General features: G+C 45.6%; 1 protein-coding gene across 5 annotated transcripts in view; it reads right to left on the bottom strand.

Annotated features, from left to right (window-relative positions):
- Window positions 1-21,383, bottom strand: part of PDLIM1 (PDZ and LIM domain 1) — a 95,467-nt gene that overhangs the window by 31,246 nt on the left and 42,838 nt on the right. For all 5 annotated transcript variants that reach the window (XM_039481187.1, XM_039481182.1, XM_039481183.1 and 2 more), the window contains one exon: window positions 9,556-9,640. In XM_039481187.1, coding sequence (XP_039337121.1) covers window positions 9,556-9,640 — 85 coding nt within the window. The remainder of the gene's footprint in view (window positions 1-9,555; window positions 9,641-21,383) is intronic.

The raw sequence follows: 21,383 nt of genomic DNA, 5'->3' as shown, positions 1-21,383 counted from the left end.
TGCTCTTCTGCCCATATAGTCTTTCCCATGGCAGAGACTGTGGATGGTAGCAAGAAATGAGAGTGACCACTCTGTCAATTACCCAAGGGAAGAATCAATATTCTTACCCCAGCAAAGAACTGGCCCAATGCAATTATTAAAACCCCCCATTAAGAGGATGCAAGTAGAAAACTGTTTCAGACACGTGTATAATAATACTCATGAGGGGATTCTGCGGGACTGTGTGCCCACAGAAAACACCCCCCACCCCCAGCTTTCCTGTGTTTCCCTGCAGAAAATGGCACCAAAGTAAAGGGAAGACATGCTGGGGGGGGCGGGGGCGGAGGGGGGTGAGCACCACCTCCTGGGTCCTAGTGCCAGTCATGCTCCCCTTTTGTGTGCTGAGAGCCCTCCTGTTTTCTATTCTGTGCAACAGTGAGTGCCCGCAGTGGGGCTGGGGGAAATGAGGGATGGGGGTGAGGGAAAGAGGCAGGGGGACGAAAGGGGAGGTGGGGTGGAATGTGCCGGGGAGGGGAGGGGGAGGGGAATGTGTGGGGGAGTGGAGAATGAAAGGGGATAAGGGAGTCATGAGCCTGGCATATGGCATCCCCTCAGCAGCATCTAGGGCTCCTCCATTAAGCAGGCCCATTGAACCCTCACCCTGACAAGCCCTACCCCCCTACATCTGTACCCCTCTGATGAGCCCCCCACACCCAGACCCCAACCCCACTGATTCCCAACCAGCTGCATCTGGACCCCCACCCCACCAAGCCCCACTCCCCCAGCACCCAGACCCTCCCACTGTGTCCCCCACACCCACCCCACTGAGCCCCATCTCCCCACACTCAGACCCCCCCCAAACCCCAACCACCTTCACTTGTAGAGTCCTATTGCCCCTGCACCTGGAACCCCCAATCAGACCTTGTGTATCTAGATCCTCCACTGAGCCACCCACACCCAGATTGCCCCAAACCTCTCACCCCATACCTGGATCCCCCCCACACTAAGCCGATCCACACTTGGATCCCGTTGGGCTGAGCCTGCCTGCCTACACCTGGTACACCAGGAACAGGAAATTCTGAGAAGTTGTGTCACACAGGGAAAATAAAAGGGACTGAGGAGCAGGATTCTTCTTCCCTACAGTCAAAGCTTCCATTCTCCCACCTCCTCCCGCCATCCCACTCTCAGGAGGGGCAAGGGTCCTTGCTACCACTCCTCCTTCAGCAGCATTCAAAGAGATACTGCTGCCTCCCCGCTGTGCCCCAAGCAGGGGTGGCTCTAGTAATTTCGCCGCCCCAAGCAGGGCGGCACACCGCGGGGCGCGCTCTGGCGGTCTCCGGTCCCGCGGCTCCAGCGGACCTCCTGCAGAGGGTCCGCTGGTCCTGCAGCTCCGGTGGACCTCCCGCAGGCATGCCTCCGGATGCTCCACCGAAGCCGCGGGACCAGCGGCCCCTCCACAGGCACGTCTGCGGGAGGTCCACCGGAGCCGCCTGCCGCCCTCCTGCGGGACGCCGCCCCAAGCGCACGCTTGGCGCGCTGGGGTCTGGAGCCGGCCCTGGCCCCAAGCAAGGTACTGCTACAGCACGGAAGCTGCTGAAATCCCATTTCAGGACTCAGTGTTGTCAACTCTCCTGATTTTAGAGTCTTGCGATATTTGGTGCTTCTTACAACCCCAGCTGGTGGAGTCATGGGGCTACATGAGACTCTCTGTTTTTATTTAAAAAGTAAGTTTCTAGCCCTTGTTGTTGGGGAGAAAAGCTTGAAAATCTGACCCCCTCCTCTGCCACAAAGGCTTCAAACTCAGGGGGCAAATGAGAACACAGAATTTTGAAGATCTCCTGGTATTTTTAAACCAATCTCATTATTTTTGAGCATCTGGGGCCAGCCAAACTGGATACTGCCCCTAGATATCTGCTCCAAGAGAAGAATATTAAAATTTCTTGGTGTCCATTGTTTATCTGCTCTACACTAGAGATGGGTCTAAGTCCAAATCTCAGATCCAATGAGCTTTAGGTTTATTGAGAGAAGTTGTTCAGATCTGGAACCAAACTTCTCAGCTCAAACCCATCACACACCATGCTAGCTTTGCATCTCTGCCTTTAAGAGCACAGTTCACAGAAGTATGTTTAAGCCAAAGATTTAACAACTTCAAAAACAAAGTTATTGCAGCCAACTCTCTCACTGATTCCCAGTGCACAGATCAATCTCTCTGAGCTCCCATCTCTCTCGGAGATCCACGGGATGTGTCACGGCTCTTGGGGATTAGAGTGTCTTCACATAACCTTACTCTTTTCTCATCCTTCCAAAAGCTTTTCTCATGTTTTGAAAGCAGAGTTGAAATTTGGAAGATTTTTTTGATGGGGGGGAGGCAAGGGGACAAAGCAGTCCGACCAGCTTCCCACATCCTCTCTCTCTCTGACTTTCCTAAAGCATTCCATACCCATGTAGTAATGCTGCCTAAACAAAGAAAAACAGGAGGTCACCAACAGCCAACAAAGTTCAGCCATCTCCAACTGGAGACGGTTACGTTATAGACTATTGCTTCACACAGACTGCTAGTACACCCACAGCCTTATCAAAGGTCATATCAACAACACACCCATTCTCTATACTTTGTGGCTTCTAAATCTCCATGGAGACAAATATACAAAATGGAAACAATTACATCACCCCATAGGATGTGAGCAGTGCTGCCTAAGGAAGCCTCGGGAAAGTTGATACATGTGGCTGGCTGTTTCAGCCATCACCTGAATGTTGCTATTCACTCTCAGAAGTAACTAGAACATGTGTCTGCAGGTTATGTCTTATTTAAGACAAAGCAAAGATCACTGTTCCGTTAAGTTTACACAATTTTTGGTTAAAGGAGCCTTAAACCTTAATCTTCCACTTAGATTTTTGGGGATCTTCTAATATTTCTGCCTCAAAGTAGGAAGAGGGGATCCTTTGGGAAATGGGCCAGATCAGCTGGAAACTACTGCAGCTTAGAACACTCCCGAAGCTGCTCTCACAGCCCATTTTATCTGCTTATTATTATTTGACTACCAACACACCTAAAAGCGCAAACTGAGATCAGAGTCCCACTGTGCTGGCACTTCACAGACATAGTAAGAGACAGACCCTGTCCCAAAGAGCTTGCACTCTAAATAGGCAAGACAGACAAAGGGTGGGAGAAAAGAAGTGTTATTCCCCATTTTATAGATTGGGAAACTGAGGCACAATGCCCAAGGTCATCCATAGAGTCTGTAGCAGGGCCAGGAATTTAACCCAGATCTCCCCGGTTCCAACTCAATACCTTAACCAGCAAGTCATCCTTCCTCTCCTATTGGGATCCCTATGAAACACAGAGGACAGGTGGTTCTAGTGGTTTTGTCCTTTCCATGGGGGGGGCGTGGGAAAAAGGGTAACTCAAGTGGAAACAGATGCTGAATGTGACACCCTTAAGATTTGGGTAAGAAGCACAAGTGAAATAATTGAGCAAATATGCCAGTCATTTCCTTCCTCCAAAGTTAATAGTCACACCCAACACAGAACTACATCAGCTAGCTGACCCATCACTACTGGAGGGTTACAGGCTTTTTTGGTAAAAGCTGGTTTTATCATCACTCTACGATGTGATACATATGCTACCACAGCCATAACTCTCTAGGACTAAACATCCCACAGTCCTAGCTATTCATTTGAATGATTGAATTTGAATGAGTTTTGGATCAGCCCCTAAATGAACCACATATAGTTGTGTATGTAACATGGGACCAAAACTAGTCATTCTGTTCAGTATACGGTTCCCACACTCATATGAACAAGTACTATGCTTCTGGCAGAGCAAAAAGCCACCCCAAAACACATGCTATCTGTTCTGCAAGTGAATAAATGAAAATTCTATATCTAACTATTCTAAGAATAATGTACTCATTTTTAATTATGAGTAAGCTATAATGATAGTTGCTTTTAAGATTCTGCATGTCCAACAAAAACATCTACTCAACCAACAAAAGTAAAATATAATAACTTGTACAATGATGTTGGTAAAAAGTTAAATCATCATTTTATTAGGCCTATGCTGGTAAAATTCTTGGAAGTTTTGCAAGGCTAGTATAGACAGCATGTTCTGCTCAGGGTATGATGATGGATAAAAAACCTATTTGCAACAGACAAGATTATGAAGTCTAATTTGCTATTCTATACACAGAGCCCCCAAGTTAGCCAACCTGGCATATTTGCCACATTTCCGGGAGAAATTAGCATTCTCAAGTTGACATTGCAGTCACACAGTGTCTATGCTGCAATGTATCACTTGCAGTAGTCAGTCATTGAAAGGGGTACAGAAAAACCCCCTAGGGCTTATTAAAAGTGGGTGTTATTCATGTCATTAATCTCTTTTTCTTGGCAGACTGGCTCAAGACATTTAAAGAGGCACTGGCAAAGCTGGCAAGCTCAGTGGGCTCTTCTGATTATGGGCTGGATTGCAGAACTCTTCCCTCATTGTGCCAGTTTGTCCTGCTTGTATACTAAAGGAGAGAGGGCGATTTATCCAGTGCCTCAATTTGTTAAGACTGCTGCAGCTGGCTTCACTTTTAAACAGGCTCTAAGAGGAGAGTGATGACAAACCTGATGTGAAGATTAAGCCTAGAGACACTGGAAGTAACCCTTTAATCCAGGGATGCCCATATGTTGCCAGGACATATCTAGTGAGGTCCCACAGCTGTCTGTTCTAGATCGGGTACTATTCAATATTTTCATTAATGACTTGGATAATGGAGTGAAGAGTACACTTATAAAACTTGCAGATGACACCAAGCTGGGAGGGGTTGCAAGCACTTTGGAGGACAGGATTAGATTTCAAAGTTACCTTGATAAATTGGAGAATTAATTGGTCTGAAGTAAAAAAGATGAAGTTCAATATGGACACATGCAAAATACTTCCCTTAGACAGGAAAAATCAAATGCACACCTACAAAATGGGGAATAACTGGCTAGGCAGTAGTACCTCTGAAAAGGATCTGGGGGTTAGAGTGAATCAAAAGTTGAATCTGAGCCAAAAATGTAATGCTGTTGCAAAAAAAGACAAATATTCTTGGGTGTTGTCAGAGGGTCTTGTGCAGGCTCTCTCACTTTTGTGCCTGCACCCTGTGTTTCGGCTGGTATAATAAAGAGTGTTCACTTCTCCTTTTGTTGGATCATCCCAAGTGTCTTTATTTACAGTGCTCGTGCAGTTCCCAGATTCCCCAACAGTTAGTGCCTCCCAGACCCTCCCCAGGGTCTCCTGGCCCTTGAGGCTTCCTTGTTGGCAAGGAGACAGAGATATTGCCCTCCTGTCTCCTCCCAGGCTAGCCTCCTCACTGAGATTTGCCCAGGGCTTTTATAGCCCTCTCCTGCTCCAGACCAGCTGTCCCTACTTAGCTCAGTATGCTCCTCTGAGCCAGCCCTTGTTAGGGCTTGCAGCTGGGCTCCCTGCTGAGTACCTGCATCTCTACACCAGGCCACCTGGCCAGAGAGCAGGCTGCAGCCAGCATTTTGGCAGGGCTTCAAAGGGGGTTTTACCCCTACCCTGTCACAGGTGTATTAACAGGAGTGTTTTATGTAAGACATGGGAGGTAATTGTTCTGCTCTACTCAGCACTTGTGAGGCCTCAAGATGGGAGTATCGTGTCCAATTCTGAGTACCAAACTTCAGCAAAGATGTGGACAAATTTGAGGGAGTCCAGGGAAGAGCAACAAAAATGAATAAAGGTTTAGAAAACCTGACCTGTGAGGAAAGGTTAAAAAATGTTCATGTTTAATCTTGAGAAGAGAAGACTGAGGGGGGTCCTGATCACAGTCTTCAAATATGGTAAGGGCTGTCAAAGAGGACAGGAATCAATTGTTCTCAATGTCCACTGAAGGTAGGAAAAGAAGAAAGCAGCAAGAGAGATTTAGGTTGGAACATAGAAAACACCTTCTAACTTTACTATAAGGTTAGTTAAGCTCTGTAACAAGGGAGGTTGTGGAATCCCCATCACTGGAGGTTTTTAGGAACAGGTTACACCTACCACCTGTCAGGGATGGTCTGGTATACTTGGCCCTGCCTCAATGACCTCTCCTGATCCCCTTCCAGCCCTCCATGTCTCCGAGAGCCTCATCAGCAGGCAGTTGGTAGCTGAGGGCTGACAATCAAAGGGGCACACCCATAATGTTTGCTTTCACTTAGAGCTTTCTTTATAAGCCAATAGAAACTGCTTGCCTGAGTTCTTAAGCAATAAAAACCTGCAGTTGAACTTGAATCAACTCTTTTGTCCTGTGCTTACGGGAACAAGAGAGCTGAAGGCTGCACCTCAGGACTACACAGTCCCTATTTTGTCTATTCAGGGGTTTATACTGTGCTCATCACCAGAATTCCTGAGAACTCCTTGGTCTGCCCCTGTTTTAAACTAAAAAGAATCCACACCGCTAGGCATTTTTAAGTGATTTACAAAACAGAGAGAGGTTGGTGGCAAAACTATGCAGGTAAATTCAACAGCCAGTATAAGCTCAGCAATAGTTCTCGCATAGCCTTGGATTTAATTCTTGCTTCATTTAAGAGAGGAAGCATTAGCCAAGCACTGGGGTTATCCTTGCTTTTACAGAAGTGCTGGGGGATTTTTAGTACTTCGAGGGTCATGTCTGCCCACCTCTTCCAAAGGATGGAGTTTATACAATATTCTGTAGTGCTGCAATGCAGTGTCAGAGCATGCTATGAGACTAGCCCTAGCCAAGGTGGCCAAGTCACAAGCTCCAGCTCTGAACTTCTCCAGTGTTTGGAGGTAGAAAAGCGTGAATCCGGTGGTTTGAGCCCCAGCTCTCCATAACACTCACAGGCTAGAGACCCACCAGAGAACCCACAGCCATGATGTCCACCTCTGCCTTATCCCCTCCCACCCTAACATTTGTCCTACCAGCTTGTGTGGCTTGCTGTAGCTTTACTTGTCTCAGTCACTTGAGGAGTTGACTGGGAGGAGTGCTACAGCAAGTTCTGTACATCAGCTGCTAGCCTACCGTGAACACTGATCCCCCCAGCCTGGTATGGGGGGCGGGGCGGGGGAAAATTAGTGAAAAAGATGAGATCCAGGATAGCTCCTGGGCAAACAGCTCCAAGTTACTACATCAAGATGGTCTTATTCTATACGAAGGCTCGTTTTGTGGTACAAGTTTACCACACAAATGTAGCAGGACAAATTAGTATTTTCCTGGTTACATAATAAACTATTCTCACATATTCTAATTTTGCTAGGAAAAAAAAAACCAAAACCCTCCAACATGGGAAGTTCTAGGGCCAGATTCTGATCCGTTATACTGGTGCAAATCCAGAGCAACTCATCTGATTTCACTGCAGTTACTCCACATTTACATAAGTGTAACCATCTGAATTTGGCGCACAAAATTATTTGGGGATTGGACACAAGGAGCTATGTGAAACCGGGCCTCTGCTAACAGAGCCAAATCACAGCCAAAGGCAGAGGCTGAAAATAACATTGGGAAATTTTGTTTTTAAAGCTGTCAACCCCCAAGGTTTATTGGGAGGAGAGGGATAGCTCAGTGGTTTGAGCATTGGCCTGCTAAACCCAATCCTTGAAGGGGCCACTTAGGGATTTGGGGATTGGTCCTGCTTTGAGCAGGGGGTTGGACTAGATGATCTCTTGAGGTCCCTTCCAACCCTAATAATCTATGATTCTATCTCCTGGCATGAAACAAAACAAAACAAAGGCTGCTCCTCCCCATCACAAATGGACGGTGATACAAAATGGGCACATTATCTTTGTATAGGATGGGTTATAAACATTTAGGCCCAGATCCATCAAGACATTTAGGCTTCTAGTTTCCAATGATTTCCACGGAAGTTAGGAGCCAAAATACATTTGAGGATCGAGCCTTCGTGTATTAAGTCTGGCCCCACTTAGGGCACTATGCCACGCTAATAAAGGGGGAAAGGCACTAATGGGAGTTGGCTGTCTACATCCCATTGACTTCCACTGCCTTTGTCCCCTGAAATTGAATTGAAACAGGCCACTAGCATGCTTCAAAACCCGTGCCCAGAAATGGACTATGCACACCACCAAGAAACTGAAAGGGTGGCACTCCCCCATTTCCAAAGCTTTCCCATTAGTCAGTGTCCCTGAATTTTTAGCATAAATGAGTCATTGTGAGAATGAATCATTTGTCTCCCACCCTGCCTTGGGGCCTCTCTTATCTAGGAAAGCCAACAAGCTTAGCAATGGTTAAGATTAAAGTGCTCAAACTGTAATTTATGGCCTATATTCTGTTGCACCGGCTGTGTGACAGGCACTGTCCACATATACACACAGTCCCTGCCCTAAACAGCTCACCCATTGGCAAGTCATTTAGATAAGCTCTTCAGGGCAGCGCCTAGAGCAGGGGTGGGCAAACTTTTTGGCCTAAGGGCCATATCTGGGTATGGAATTTGTATGGGGGGAGCCTCCATGAATGCTCACGAAATTGGGGGTTGGGGTGCAGGAGGGGGTGAGGGTTCTGGGGTGGGGCTGGGGATGAAGAGCTGGGGGTGCAGGAGGGTGCTCTTGGCTGGGACCATGGGGTTTGAGGGCAGGAGGGAGATCAGGGCTGGGGGAGGGGTTTGGGGCACAGGAAGGGGTCAGGAGTGCAAGCTCCGAATGGCGCTTTCCTCAAGCAGCTCCCAGAAGCAGCAGCATGTCCCCTATCCAGCTCCTACATGGAGGCGCAGCCAGGCATCTCTGTGCGCTGCCCCATCCACAGGTGCCTCCCCTGCAGCTCCCATTGGCTGCGGTTCCTGGCCAATGGGAGCTGCAGGGACTGCGTGCGGAGGCCCCTGGCTGCCCCTACACATAGGAGCCAGGGGGGACATGCTGCTGCTCCCAGGAGCCACGTGGAGCGGGGCAAGCCCTCAACCCCGTTCCCTGGCAGGACCTCAAGGGCCGCCTTAAAATGTCTGGAGGGCTGGATGCAGCCCCCGGGCCGTAGTTTGCCCACCCCGACCTAGAGCAATTCTAAGGCTATAGAATGATGTCTGGGACATAACGACATTCCAGGCTATGCCATGTTCCAAAGCCAGCCTGAGACTGCTAGCTCCTTGAGGCAGGGCCTGTCTCTCTCACTAGGCCAGATGAGTGCCTAGCACATCACGGGCAGTACGGCAAAAAATGAGTATGAAGAGAACACAAGGCTCTTTCTAAACCCAGCTCATCATGCACCACATCAAGCCTCATTAAGAGCTCAGCTGGGCCACAACAGAGTTCAGAATAAGGACTAGCTCAGTCTCCCTCACAGAGATCATAGAATATCAGGGTTGGAAGAGATCTCAGGAGGTCATCTAGTCCAACCCCCCTGCTCAAAGCAGGACCAACCCCAACTAAATCATCCCAGCCAGGGCTTTGTCAAGCCGGGCCTTAAAAACCTAGCACTATCACAGCTAGTCTGCTCGCTCTTTGAAGAAGATTTGAGGCCACTGTTCCCACTGAAATCAGCTGGAGCTAGAGGTGCTTAGCACAGCTGAGAATCAGGTCATATGCCACTCTGGGACAGGGCACAGTGAGGAAACAACAAATAGCGCAAGCCCATTATTACTTACCTGGGATTGAGATGCCAGATTCATCTTGTATGGATTGGGCTTTCCCTCCTCTGTCACCAGAGGGGACCAGACTTTGGATTCCGTTCTGCAATACAGGAACGTTAATGATGGTTAATTTGATAGTTTTCTTTCCTTGGTTCAGTTATGGGGATTCAATTAAATGGTTTTTAAACCATTCAGAAACAGGAATCTCAGCACCACCAGGGAAGGGCAAGGGCTCGAAAATATTCCACACAAAATACTGGAAAAGTCAATCTGCATGGGTGGATTGTGGCGAGGAGGAAGGAGGAAGAAAACTGCAGTGTACTAAAAACTGTTAAAATTACAAGCTCTCCCCTTAAAATCCTAAGGGGGTTTCCTTGTCCTGCTTGCAGGCTAGAGGGCTCTGAAGGAAGCATGCAGTCTGTGTTCTCAGTCAGTCTGCAGAGATTCAGCATAGAATGAGGCATGCCTCTGTTTTAGCCAGGGAACAGATTGCTTTGTCTCTCTCTGGTTTTGGCTACAAGTATGTTTTTCCGGATTCTTAGAAGTAACGTAGTGTTGTTATATTGCAACCTTCCAGCTAGAGTATTTTATGTTTTTATTTAAATTATCTGTGTATATACCACAAACATAACAAATTCAAGAACCATTTGCTAGTGAATCCTGTATTAAATGACCAACGCCAAAGACTGACAAAAAAAGGTGGCCTAATAGAGGTGGGCTGAGAACTTTCCTTTAAAACTGGAGTGGAGCCTATAAAAGACTAGGTCTTTTTGAATTGACACCAAACATGTGTTTTTATATTAAAAAACCCAAATATGAAAAAACCTTTGAAATATGGCATTTTAGCATAAGAACATGAAGTGTTACATAGAACTGTGCGAAGTGCAGAAACTCCTGCACACACAGTCTCCTGATTTGATCATATGTCCCGTGGTATTTGGCATTTAAAAAAAAAAAAGAAAAAAGAAAAAAGAAAAACCAGCTCCTGGATTCAAGTGATTACATGAGGCTCCCAGCTTTTATTAAAATAAAAGGTAAGTTTCTAGCCCTCATGGTTGGGGAGAAAAGCTTGAAAAGGTGACACCACCACCCAAGGCAAATAAATACTACACATTTTTTTTTTAATTCTCATGTTTTTTGGGGGACAGACGCATGATTTGAGTGCTTGCGGTTGTGAAGCAGTTCTGCCAATCAGCTAGGAGATGTTGCTACTGTGCCTGGGCACAATTCTGGACAGCTGGAATGAGGGGGAGAGGTTAAACACTGTGAAATGGCTTGGGGACCTAGGTTGGGGTGATCCCTTATTAAGAGGGAGAGGGCTTACAATCACAGGGCTCATGGTACAGAAGAGAGGAAGGCACCAGATGGAAGAGTTCTGATCCAGCTCTGCATGTGTTTGCATCAGACCCATCGCTAGCGTGGTCACTGCTAACCGAATGAGCCAGGGATGTGAAGAAGTATTTTTGAAAATAGAAGTTACCAGAACTTCCAATAACGATGGCCCCACATCATTCCAGCAAACGTTCCAGCAACATGTTATAAACAGTAAGGGTACATCTACACTGCAACAACAGACCATTGGCATGGCTGAGCTTAGCCACACGAGCCTGGGCCAGCCAGTGGGGCTAAAAATTGCAGTGTCGACATTTGGAGTCGGGCTGGGGGAAGTCCCACAAGGGGGTTGGGTTTCAGAGACTGGGCTCCATCCCAAGCCCTAACGTCTACACTGCAATTTTTAGCCCCACAGCCTGGGCCCCATGAGCCCAAGTCAGTTGACCCCAGGCTCTGAGACCTGTGCCATGGGTTTTTTATTGCAGTGTCGACATACCCCAAGTGCCTGATGGTGTGACCCTTATTCATGGGAGCAGTTCCTTTGACTTCAGTGTGATAACCCACGTGAATAAGGACTGTTTGAGCCATTAGGAATAGCTGAGAGGCAGTACTATTCATGTCTTTTCTTCAGGCACATATTGAATACAGAGGGTATGTGTTATATCCCTACGCTGGCCTGCCCTAAATTCTGATCTTTTTGTATATAAAAGAATGTTATTGTTGATTAAACAGACACCTCTCGAGGGCTTAATAAAATGATTTGTCAGACTCCATCCATCGATAGAGTGAGAACTGCAAGGACCAAGTGCTCCCAGGGAGAAAGGCTGGAGAGTGGTTCCAGCTATAGTATTTCCACTGTGGATTGACCGGATTATTTGCAAGTTTCCCCAAACCAGCCTGCAGTGCAAATAAAGATTAGGAATACAGTAACCCCTAGGTTTTAAAAAAGATCTTAAACATAGATTAAAGACAAACTAATGATTATGGCTCAGGACATAGCCATCCACAGTCCGGGGCCTGAGAAATCTTAGGCTTGCCACTTAAATTCTCTCTGCCCCAGCCTTCCCATCTTTAAAATGGCATATAATTAAGTGCCCCATCGGGATGTTGTGAGTCTTACATTTGTTAATGTTATATGTGGAATTCTTTTCTGAAAAACTTCCCCAATTTTTTAAAATTGCTGAATACATTTTAAATATTTCTGTCAGTTCAAGAACTGGTTTAAAAAAGGGGGGAAATTGTGGCAATTTCACTGAGATTTTTCCAGTTTTTACTCAAATTTGGAAATTCCACATGGCTGATAAACCTTCAGAAGAGTTTTAAAAGATGTGCCCTGTTCTGACAGGAACCATTTTGTATCTGCAGTGGCAAACTCTACCTTTTAGATACCTAATTGCCCAATGGCACCCACAAATTAGATCCTTGAATACTGAAATAGGATTTGCATATGCTATTAATAGAGGTTAGGAACAAACCTCTTCAAAAATCAGGCCTTTAATCAGGGGTGCAAAGGGGTGGGAACAGAAGAGAGTGACTACAGGGCCACATTCACTGCGGAGGAAATACCATGGACTTACACAAGGGATGAATTTGGCCCATATCATTTAACAAGCCGCTTCCACTGCCATTCAGTTTAAAAAAACTAAAAGAAAACAAAATCTACAAAGCCCACCACTCTTTCTCCTCCCTTAGTGATGGAGAGCTCTCTTGGGTATAGCATCTGCCTCCTGTTAACATCTATTGTACACAGAACATTAAACATTAGAAATCCAATACACTGGAAACGCCTCATATAGAGAAGTAGAAAGTCGGTCTCATGGGCCAGTTTAGTGCAGTATGCAAACTGCAATCCAGGGGTAGAGAACCTCTTTCTACAAGGCAGGATAGTTTAAAAAACAAAACAAAAAAAATGTTCCATTGCAAGGGTCCATCTGTACCACTAATAAATACATCACCACCTGGTTTATCTGAGACAGTTGGCTTTTAATGGGAGTTTGGGGCACCCAAAAATACAGAATGAAGTTTATTATACAGCCTGACCAAAATACAACCACCTTGGAGATGGAGGTTGGCAGTCAGCCAGTGCACAGTGACTGGGGATGGAGAAGTTTTGGCCAGAAGACAGAACCCCTCCCCTTATAAAGAAATATGATCTTTAATGATCTTATAGACCAGATGGGACCTCCGTTTCCATCTCACCTGAAAAACAAGATACATCACAAATTGCATGGAATTAAAATAACCTACCCAGAATGGATGAAAAGCCAAGCTGATGCTGGCAGAATATGAACCCTAGTTCCAAATCTGTAGGTATTTCAAATGATTCTTGGACTATTAAAGATATCCTTTAATACCAGTTATCACTGGTGCTAAATCCTAATAGGACGGGCTTATTTCCAATACAGACTCCCTTCTCCAAGCTCTCAGTAATAACATGTTCTCCTGCATCAGCTTCAGACTACCAAAATACGGGAGCATTAAGATGCTTTACAAGGCAGATAAAGTTCTCTTCAGCAGAGCTTGGCAAACATTTTTTGGCAAAGAGTAATTTCAATAAAAAGTTCATGGGGGGGGCTCTAAAGCTTTGCAAATTTGGGTGGAATTTAACAAAATAGTTTCGGATTTATTTTGTTTAAAGTTTTAGAAAAAAGTCAAACATTTCATTTTGACCATTTCAGAACATTTTGTTTTCATTTTTTATTTCAAAACAGTATTGCATTTTGAAATTTGGCCAAAGTAAAACAAACACACACACGCACAAGGGTGAAAAACAAACAACCAAACTAAAATGAAAGACTTAGGAGGAAACATTGTTTCAAGTCAACCCAAATGTTTCAAGCAACTCTAAACAATTTTTTTTTTAATTTTGAGTTTTTGAGCTAATGAAAAGTTAATTTTTTTTTTCCAGTTTGGTCCCTAGACCAAATAATCAATTACTCACTCCAGGGCCGCCCACAGAATTCAGGGGGCCTGCGATCTTCGGCGGCAGGGGGTCCTTCCGCTCCGGAAGGCAAGCCATATATCAACACGAGACAAAATTCTCCCCTCTGAGTCAGCAGATCTGACTGACATTCCATTGTACCTACAACACACAGGACTCCTGGCTCCATGCATGAGATGAGACAGCAGAGAGCCTAGCTCAGGTACACAGACCACAGAAGGTAACTTTGGTGTTAAAGACGTAAACTACTTTATGCAATTATCAGATTTGCCTTCACATTAAAAAGAAAACATTTTGGTTTCCAAGTTTGCAACCATCCCAATTTGTCACTGGATATAAATAGAAACAGCAAGGTCACCCCCAGCTTTACTTTCTATCCAAGTTAAAAGTTATCCAAACAAAAAGGTTAAATAGTCAACATTTTTATCCCCCTGTGGCCTGTGAGGATAAAGTTTCCCTTTGTCTTCGCAACAGCTGCTACAAAATCCTTCAGTCAATCACTCAGTGAGCCATTTATGGCACCAGATAAGGTGGGAAGAGGAGAGAATTTAGCACTAACAGGTTTTAAAGAGTGAATTCTTCTAACAGATTTAAGTGAAGGCCCTCTCCAGCTACACACTGACTATAGAAAAGGGGTCGGCCAGGGCCGCCCAGAGAGGGGTAAGGGGGGGCAATTTGCCCCGGCCCGACCCCGACTCCGCCCCTCTCCCGGAGCCTCAGCGCATCCAGGAGCATCCCTGAACAGCTGCAGCGTGGCTCCGGCAGGGCTCCTGAGCTCTGCCCCGCTCAGAGCCACATGGTAAGGGGGCGGGGCTGCGAGCTCCAGCAGGACCTGCGCTCCCTCCGCTCAGCGTGGAGCTTGCAGCCCTGCCCCCTTACCACATGGCTCTGAGCGGGGAGGAGCTCAGGAGCCCCGCCAGAGCCACGCTGCACCGCTGTTCAGGGACGCTCCTGGATGCGCTGAGGCTCCGAGTGACGGGGGAGCTGGGGGTAAGGGGCCGGGGGTTGGCTAAGGGGCAGGGAGTCCCAGGGACAGTCAGGGGACAGGGAGGGGGCAGAGGTTGGGGGGGGTCAGGGAATGGGGGGAGTGGATCGTGGGCATTCTGGGGGTCTGTCAGGACTCAGCGGGGGGGGGGGGGGTGGATAGAGGTTGGGGCAGTCAGGGGACAGGGAGCAGGGGTGGAATCCCAGGGTGGTGGTGGGGAGGGGGGTGTCAACTGTTGGGAATGGGCCACATCCACCATGATTGAATTGACCTCGTTAGCACTGACCCCCCACTTCATAGAATCATAGAATTCAAGATCAGAAGGGACCATTATGATCATCTAGTCTGACCTCCTGCAAGATGCAGGCCACATAAGCCAATCCATCCACTCCTTAAGCAAGCGACCCCTGCCCCATGCTTCGGAGGAAGGCGAAAAACCTCCAGGGCCACTGCCAATCTACCCTGGAGGAAAATTCCTTCCCGACCCCAAATATGGCGGTCAGCTGAACCCCGAGCATGCGGGCAAGACTCTCCAGCCAGACCCTCTGGAAAAAGGCTAACAATATCCTATCATTGACCCATTGTACTAATTACCAGTGTGGCACTTAATTGACCTATTGACTAAGCCCGTTATCCTATCATACCATCTCCTCCATAAACTTATCTAGCTTAATCTTAAAGTCATGGAGGTCCTTCGCCCCCACTGTTTCCTTCGGAAGGCTGTTCCAGAATTGCACTCCTCTGATGGTTAGAAACCTTCGTCTAATTTCAAGCCTAAATTTCCTGACTGACAATTTATATCCGTTTGTCCTCGTGTCCACATTAGCACTGAGCTGAAATAATTCCTCTCCTTCCCTGGTATTTATCCCTCTGATATATTTAAAGAGTGCAATCATATCTCCTCTTATCCTTCTTTTGGTTAAGGAAAACAAACCGAGCTCCTCAAGTCTCTTTTCATACGACAGGCTTTCTATTCCTCGGATCATTCTAGTGGCCCTTCTTTGTACCCGTTCCAGTTTGAATTCATCCTTCTTAAACATGGGAGACCAAAACTGCACACAATACTCCAAATGAGGTCTTACCAACGCCTTATATAACGGGACTAGCACCTCCTTATACCTATTAGAAATACCTCGCCTAATGCATCCCAAGACTGCATTAGCTTTTTTAACGGCCACATCACATTGCCTACTCATAGTCATCCTACGATCAACCAGGACTCCTAGGTCCTTCTCCTCCTCCGTTACTTCCAACTGGTGCGTCCCCAGCTTATAACTAAAATTCCTGTTAGTCATCCCTAAATGCATAACCTTACACTTCTCACTATTGAATTTCATCCTGTTACTAATACTCCAGTTTACAAGGTCATCCAAATCTCCCTGGAGGATATCCCGATCCTTTTCCAAATTTGCAATACCTCCCAACTTGGTGTCATCCACAAACTTTATCAGCCCACTCTTACTCTTGGTTCCCAGGTCAGTGATAAATAGATTGAATAAAATCGGACCCAAAACCGAACCTTGAGGAACTCCACTGGTAACCCCCCTCCAACCCGACAGTTCTCCCTTCAATACGACCCTCTGCAGTCTCCCCTTTAACCAGCTCCTTATCCACCTCTGGATTTTCATTTCGATCCCCATCTTTTCCAATTTAACCAGTAATTCCTCATGCGGTACCATATCAAACGCCTTACTGAAATCAAGATATATTAGATCCACTGCATTTCCCTTGTCTAAAAAATCTGTTACTTTCTCAAAGAAGGAGATCAGGTTGGTTTGGCACGATCTACCTTTTGTAAATCCATGCTGTAATTTGTCCCAGTTGCCATCGGCCTCATGCTCCGTAACCACTCTCTCCTTTAAAGTTTTTTCCATGACTTTGCATACTACAGATGTTAAACTAACAGGCCTGTAGTTACCCGGGTCACTTTTTTTCCCCTTCTTGAATATAGGAACTATATTAGCTAATCTCCAGTCAAACGGTACAACCCCCGAGTTTAGAGATTTATTAAAAATCATCGCTAACGGGCTTGCAATTTCACTTGGTAAGGCAACTCCCATCTTTTCATGTGCTGTATATTTATACCTGCCTATTGAATTTTTCACTCCAGGCGTCTGATGAAGTGATTTACGAAAGCTTATGCCCAAATAAATTTGTTAGTCTCTAAGGTGCCACAAGGACTCCTTGTTGTTTTTGCTGTTCCAGACTAACACGGCTACCCCTCTGAAACCTGTTACTAATAAGTGATCAGTTAAATCCAACCCAGATGGTAGCATCTTTTCAAATTTTGCTCAGATAGCAGAGGCTGAACACCCACTGGACAGTTGTTTGGCCACAGGCCACCAACGAACTGGTGGTCTCAAACCAGCTCCTAGGGGAAAGGAATTCAACCCACAAAAAAGTACCATCAGGACTGGCTCTAATCAGCAGTCCCACACACACACAAAGATGTAACATGATCCAGACTGAATGGTTACAAAGGGACTTTTCAGCTCCGACCCTTCTGCTCAGGACAGAGGTATATACATGAGGAACATAGAGAAGACAAGGTTGCTTCCAACAACGTCCCTGTTTGTAGGGCTGTCAAGCCTGCACTTTTCACCAGTGCTAGGGATGGGGTTTTATAAAGGCACCTATGAGAATTAGACACCCAACTCTCATTGAAAGACAATAGGATTTGGACACTAAGGATCTTTTACAGATCCCAGACTAAATTCTCAGAGATTTGTGATTCACAATTTGGTTTACATAGAACTTCCTTTAAACTCAGCCTCACCCAAAACAAAGACTTTCAATGTCAGGGTGCAGGAGGAAGAGAGGGACTGGGCAAGTTTCCTTCTGGGGCTGACACAAAAACTTATCCAGGCTTTGTGTGCCAGCAGCAAACATGGGTGGGTGGAAAATGCTCCTGTCACATGTTTGCAGCTCAGATTTCTATGCAATGTAGTTCACCACAACAGGGCGAGCACTACAGGCCCAGAGGAAAAGTCACCACTTTGCTGAGGCCCCCCATCCCCAGGCAGAGACCAAGACACTGGATCAGAAAAAAATTCTCTCAGCTCCTGAAATATATCTACAAGGAATTGGGGAGGAATTGGTAGGAAGGAGAAGAGGGAAAGCGCATACGAGTTAAGACAGAAGTATGGAGATATATTTCATAAATACAACATTTCACAAAGTTTGCCCTGAACATAATGTTCTGTAAACATAAGAGTCTAGATCCCATTTTGCTGTCAGTATTCTGCATACAGAAATGGGCTTGAACGTTGCGAAAGTTCAGAGCTGGACAATGCAGATCTAATTCTGTAATCAGGGATTGTATAAATACATACTGTGAGAGGGGTAGATTTACATTCCCACTTCAAACCCTGGGCTGAAAGCGACCAAGTAAAATCTCAAAGAAATAACCAACGTGCTAACACAAGAATGTTCCTGGCACAGTACAAGACTTAATACAGCTGTCCTGTCCCTTTCTGGGGTGAGAGCTGAGTGTGTGAGAAAACAGAAGATACCGTCCCCCCATCAAACATTTTTAGAAGGGACGTTTAACAAGCTGTGAAAGGTGCTGGTTTGATGGCTAAGCACAGTCACCTTCAGGGCATGATGTAAGCCTGTTTAACCAGGCTTTCAACTATCATCATAGCAAAGTGTGAGCCCCAGGGCAGTAACTTTTGAGTCATTCATTATATGGCTGACTCACTTTCCCACATAGATGGTATTTAAATACTGTACCCAATCTGTGGCCAGCTAGGACTCCAGGGGCATCATGAGGCTGTGCAATATGGCTGTTTGGAACTTTGTGGAGCAGTGGGGCTAGAACTGTCTTCTTGTTCTAAAAGCACAGGCCTTTACCACATGACTTAAAAGGTACCACTCCGTTAGCTGTTAGCAAATCGATTCTAGGGCCCTATAACAGATTTGAGCTGATTCTATTCAGAAAGGCAGCAAGTCACACGCTTGCCATTCATTACAATCCCCAAGTATTAAATACATCTGACTGTTCAGACTGCCATGGTTTTTCCACTGGTCAGCTAGACAGATCACTATTTTCACATGAAGGAAAGAGGCCATGAAACAGGGAAAAACCCCAGACTTGACTGGCAAATGATTTTGACTACAGCAATCATTAGTAAATTTCACACAGGAATGCTGTAGCACAGGACAAGGCCCTGAAAGCAACAAAGCTCTTCCTGGGCTCCAGAGCTGCATCTGAGGATTAGACAATCTGCATGCCCATATATAGACATGCACTAAGCATCAGTCTTTTCCCAGGGCCAAGAGAATTATTAGTAAGATGACAGGGCTGGAAAATTCCTGCTGGCAAGACAGCACAAGGCAGAGTTAAGAGAGTCAACAGAATTCACAGGGATCTGTTCTTAGAACACACATTCTACTCTATTATGATGTCACAAATCCAGTCCTCACCAGTCCAAACTAATCAGTGCCTCCGGTAGCAAGTGTACCTGCATGACACAGAACAGTTAAATCTTTTCCCCCCGCCCCGTCCTTGGTGATAATACCTGATGGTGTTTGGGTTATTGCATTGTTTACTTTTGTTGTAATATAACCTGGTAGGAGACCATACTTCCCTGTGCTCTTGGCAGCTTAAGAGAACGAATGCACAGCTTCACTTCTTGGCACCAGTTCTGCCCGAGTAACAGACTGTTTTTCAAACTAAAAAGCTGTGATAAGAATTTACATGCTGGTATCAGAGCCATGAAAGAGCAGCTAGAAATTTGATGAAGGAGATGGTGAGAGCAGGAAGAGAGGTTACATAGTTGTATTCCTTTCTGCAAATATTGTCATACTATTGCAACCCACACATGCTTTCATCACTGTGGAGAGAGGATTACTCAGAGAAAAAAATATTTTTCGATAGAGAAATGCAAAATGTTGCCTTTTGGTTGCTCCTGGTTACATACTAGCATGGCACTATGGGTCAGAACTTCTTGTTTGCTCAGTCATATTGTGAGAGCCAAGGATATTACAACTAACACCAACTGGAGCTAACCAGAGAAAAAAAAGCTTTCATCTGGATCATCCAAATCCATTTTATGTGTATCTATACTAGAGCCACACAGAAAGCTTGTGTATTTGGCTTGGGTCAAATTCAACAGGTGCATCTGCACTGGAGCTAGCGGAGTTGAGTGATTAATTTGTCTGTATGAGAATTTGGCTGTTTTACTTGGGTTTTCCCTTCCTTGAGTGTTCTGTCTGTTGGTCCTACTGAATCTTTTCCCATCACCAATGGCTCCCAACATAGTCTGAGTTCCCAGTGTCCTGGTGGCGCTTTCCTATCTGCCACTTCTCTCCTGCTTCTCATACCCTTAAAGGAAAAATCACATGCTCATTTTGATCATATACAGCTGGGAAAATATATTTTGCTTTGCTCAAGAATCCCAATTTAAAAAAGAGCAGAAACCCTAATTAAAACAGGACAAGAGTTCAGATCAAAGAGTCCAGTGACAGAGCCAAAACTTCATCTCTCCAAAGAATAGGGCAGGCACAAAACCCTGGTTGTGAAACTCTCAAACTTGGTGATAAGAATTTGGGTGGAGAATCCAAACTTCCCCAAAAAGTCTGGAAAGGGTCTTTGGTTCAAGCTTTCAGTCCTGATCTGAAACCAGATTTGATCCAGGATTTTGGTTTTGGGGTCATTCTCTTTAATCAATAAAGAGCAGCACCTCTGGATACTGAAATAAATACAGAGCCAGAGGGGGAATTTGGGGAGGGAGGTGATGAGGACTGTACTTGCTTATATATGTAGTAAGATGGAACAGTCTTGAGTGTGCTGGAGTATGCCAGATCAGGGATTTTGTTTTCTTTGTTTTTGACTATGAAAGGAGCATGAGATATGGAGCTTGATTGTCCACCACTGAAGACAGTGGGAGCTTTAGCAGTGACTTAGAAGAGAACTTTACTTTTATACTTGGGAACTGCTTTTTAAAATCCCCTCCCACCTGAACTGGACAAAATTACAGTGAATGAATGAATGGAAATGCTAACAGGCATAAACTCTCGGCTAGTCACACTAACCTAAGTAGGAATTCAGCATGTGCGTCAACATTCTAGAGCTACCACACTCAAATGGCAGAAAACAGAACCATCCAAAGGGTGTTGTCATGTCAATGAGCAAAACAGCAGGCTGTGCATTCAGAAGAGCACACTCAGCAGACCAAATTCATGCTTGGTGTTAACTCCTCAGAAGTTAGTGGACATCCACCAGAGCTGAATTTTCCCTGCTGGGTGAGAGAACAAAACATGCATGTTTTCTTTAGACAGTAATTTGATCCACTCCCACAAGCTGTTATCCTGCCTACAATCTGGTCTGAAATATTTTTGAGCTATTACCATCATTAAGGAAAATACCAAAACAGGAAACATCAGAATGCTGTTGATATTCATAATCAAGTACAGAGCACAAACAGCATTTCCTTTACGAGAACTGCTCATGTCCATCCAACTCTCTACGATTACACTATTTTTAAACAGCCAGAGGCACATGCAAGGCTAGGGGAAATTCAGCCACTCAACTCCCATTAAAATAAGTTGGTTGCATGGGTAACCAGAGACACACACTCATTT

Source organism: Mauremys reevesii, linkage group 7 (assembly GCF_016161935.1).
Source record: "Mauremys reevesii isolate NIE-2019 linkage group 7, ASM1616193v1, whole genome shotgun sequence".
Lineage (NCBI taxonomy): Eukaryota > Metazoa > Chordata > Testudines > Geoemydidae > Mauremys > Mauremys reevesii.
Note: the sequence above shows the minus strand (reverse complement) of the source record. Positions and strands in the feature narration are given on the sequence as shown.